Consider the following 2,500-nt stretch of genomic DNA (forward strand, 5'->3'; position numbering starts at 1 on the left):
GGATTTTATTTAAAACGAAGAAAATTGACGAAAGAAAGCGATGAGAAAATTTTAACGGTTAATCCGGCGGACGACGTCTTGGACGCGACGACATTTTACGTTTTTCATCTCTCCTCCTCCCTCGATTGTTTTTCTCATCCCTTCCGTAAGAGGGTTGAAAGCGAAGCAAGCAAGCGTCGTGAGCGTACGAAATAAATACGAGCCGCCCTTTTTTTGTTTTTTTTGCATTTTCCCCGTTTGTGGAAAATTTTCCAAAAACAAAAAAAGGGCGGCTCGTATTTATCTCGTACGCTCACGACGCTTGCTTGCTTCGCTTTCAACCCTCTTACGGAAGGGATGAGAAAAACAATCGAGGGAGGAGGAGAGATGAAAAACGTAAAATGTCGTCGCGTCCAAGACGTCGTCCGCCGGATTAACCGTTAAAATTTTCTCATCGCTTTCTTTCATCAATTTTCTTCGTTTTAAATAAAATCCACGATTATAGTTTTATTAATTTAAATAATTAATTAAATTTTGTTATTTTTTTTTTTTTTTTTTTTTTTTTACTATCTCGTTTGTTGTCGTTTTCCGGGGAAATTTTTCCGCTTACGCGTACGTATACGCGATTCGAGTGAATTTTTTATTATTTTTACGTAAACGCGTACGAACGATTTCCGGTTTATTAAAAAAAAAAAAAAAAAAAGGGAACGCGACGCGAACAACGTTTTCCTCCGAATTTATTATTAAATTTTGAATGTTTTTCCCGATTTTTATCACCGTTTACATGTTGGATATAATTTGTAAGTTTAACTTATTTACTTAATAATAATAATAATAATAATAATAATAATAATAATAATAATAATAAGTTGATGATTAAAATTATTAATAATAATAATAAATAAATATTTTGTGACTTACATCGCGCGTCCCGACATTTTCCTTTTTTTTTTTTTTCCTGTTTTTCCATTCGTCATCCTCGTTTTTCCTCATCTGAAAAACAAAGAAAGAAAATTAATTTACACAAAATGTTTATTATTATGTACACATAAGGTAGAATAAATAGAATATTCATAGAGAGAGAATATTTATCGATGCGAAACCGATGATTTAATCGGGGGGGGGAACGGGGTTAAAGGTCATATGATGTCACACCGTCCGTCCGTCGGTAGGTTTTATCCGTTCGCTTTTTAATTACTTCCGACAATTTTTAAGGGTTTTTTCCAAAAAAAAAAATATATATTTGAGGGACCGTCGGGTGCTAAGCAAACTCTCAGTAGATTTTTATCACGGGGGGAAAGGGGAGGGGAGAACGATCACGAGAAAAAAAAGGGAAAATATCAATTTGCTAAAAGAATATCCGGAAGAGGGTTGAAGGAAAAAAAATATATATATATATATATATATATATATATAGGAAAAAAAAAGCTTTCAAAAGTACCACATATGATGTTTAAAATGCGATTCGTTTTCCCACCCGTCGGAAAAAAAAAAAAACAGAAAAAAGTAGAGTCCCCCTTACTCCCTCTTTCTCCCCATCACCATCTCCCTCCTTACCTCCCCACCTCCTCCTCCTCCTCCCCCCACATTCACATACGTGACGGATTTCCCGCACATTTGTCTTCTTAATGGTCCCCGTGTCAAGCACTTGCTCTTCGGATATTTTAAGGGTTCATTTTTTTTTTTTTTTTTTTTTTTTTTTTTTAAACCTTCTCCCGGTGGTGGTAATGGTAAGCGGTGGCGGTGGCGGTGGTGGTGGGAGCGGAGGTAGCGGTGTCGGGAAAAAAAAAGCAGAAGAAAAAAAAAAAGTTTTTCATTTCTCAAGTGAGAAAAAGTTTTTTTTTTTTTTTTTAAAAAAAAAAAAAGGGTTGCACAATAAACGAGAAGGTTCTGGAAAAACGAGCGGGAAAAGAGGGCGGGGGTAGAATATAAGGAATGAAAAAATATGAGAGAAAACGGGTACGAATTGGGGGGAGGATTAAAAAAAAAAGGGCAAAAAGGAGCGAGAAAAAAAAAAGGAAAAAAAAAAAAAAGGAGAATAATTTAGTTCCTAAAAGGGTTTAAACCAAATTAGTATTAAATTACCTTCATTTCTTAACTCATTTGCTACTTTTTTTTTTTTTTTTTTTTTTTTTTTTTTTGTTTTTCCTGTTGTCTATCCTGTTCTTGTTACCCTTTTTCCCTCCCCCCTTCCTCCCTCCCTCCATCTTTTTTACTTCCTGTTTTAATTTTTCTTTCTTTCTTGACAAGACGAAAAAAAATGAATACAAAAAATTTAATTTGTTTTTTTTTTTCTTTTTTTTCTTTCATGTTTTCTTCCCCCCCCCCTCCCCTGTGTGGGAAAAGGTTTGAAAAAACGGTGAAAATGGCCGAATTGAAAATATGCGGAATTTGCTGCGGGTCCATTTGTGACAGATACCTAATGAGAGTCGCGGATGTTTTCTATCACGAAAGATGTCTTCTGTGTTCCGTTTGCGGAATTCGTTTATCTCATACGTGTTTCACGAGAGATTCAAAATTA

At 34.9% G+C, this 2,500-nt stretch overlaps 1 protein-coding gene across 1 annotated transcript in view; it reads left to right on the plus strand.

Moving 5' to 3' along the window:
• Positions 1 to 2,344: 2,344 nt before the first annotated feature.
• Phum_PHUM130890 (Insulin gene enhancer protein ISL-2, putative) overlaps positions 2,345 to 2,500 on the plus strand; it is a gene marked incomplete at both ends in the record, with an annotated part of 13,345 nt that continues 13,189 nt past the window's right edge. Inside the window, one exon of the mRNA XM_002424430.1 lies at positions 2,345 to 2,500. This exon is cut by the window's right edge and continues 23 nt beyond it. Coding sequence (XP_002424475.1) covers positions 2,345 to 2,500 — 156 coding nt within the window.

This window comes from Pediculus humanus, genomic scaffold (assembly GCF_000006295.1).
Source record: "Pediculus humanus corporis 1103172107477 genomic scaffold, whole genome shotgun sequence".
Classification (NCBI taxonomy): domain Eukaryota; kingdom Metazoa; phylum Arthropoda; class Insecta; order Psocodea; family Pediculidae; genus Pediculus; species Pediculus humanus.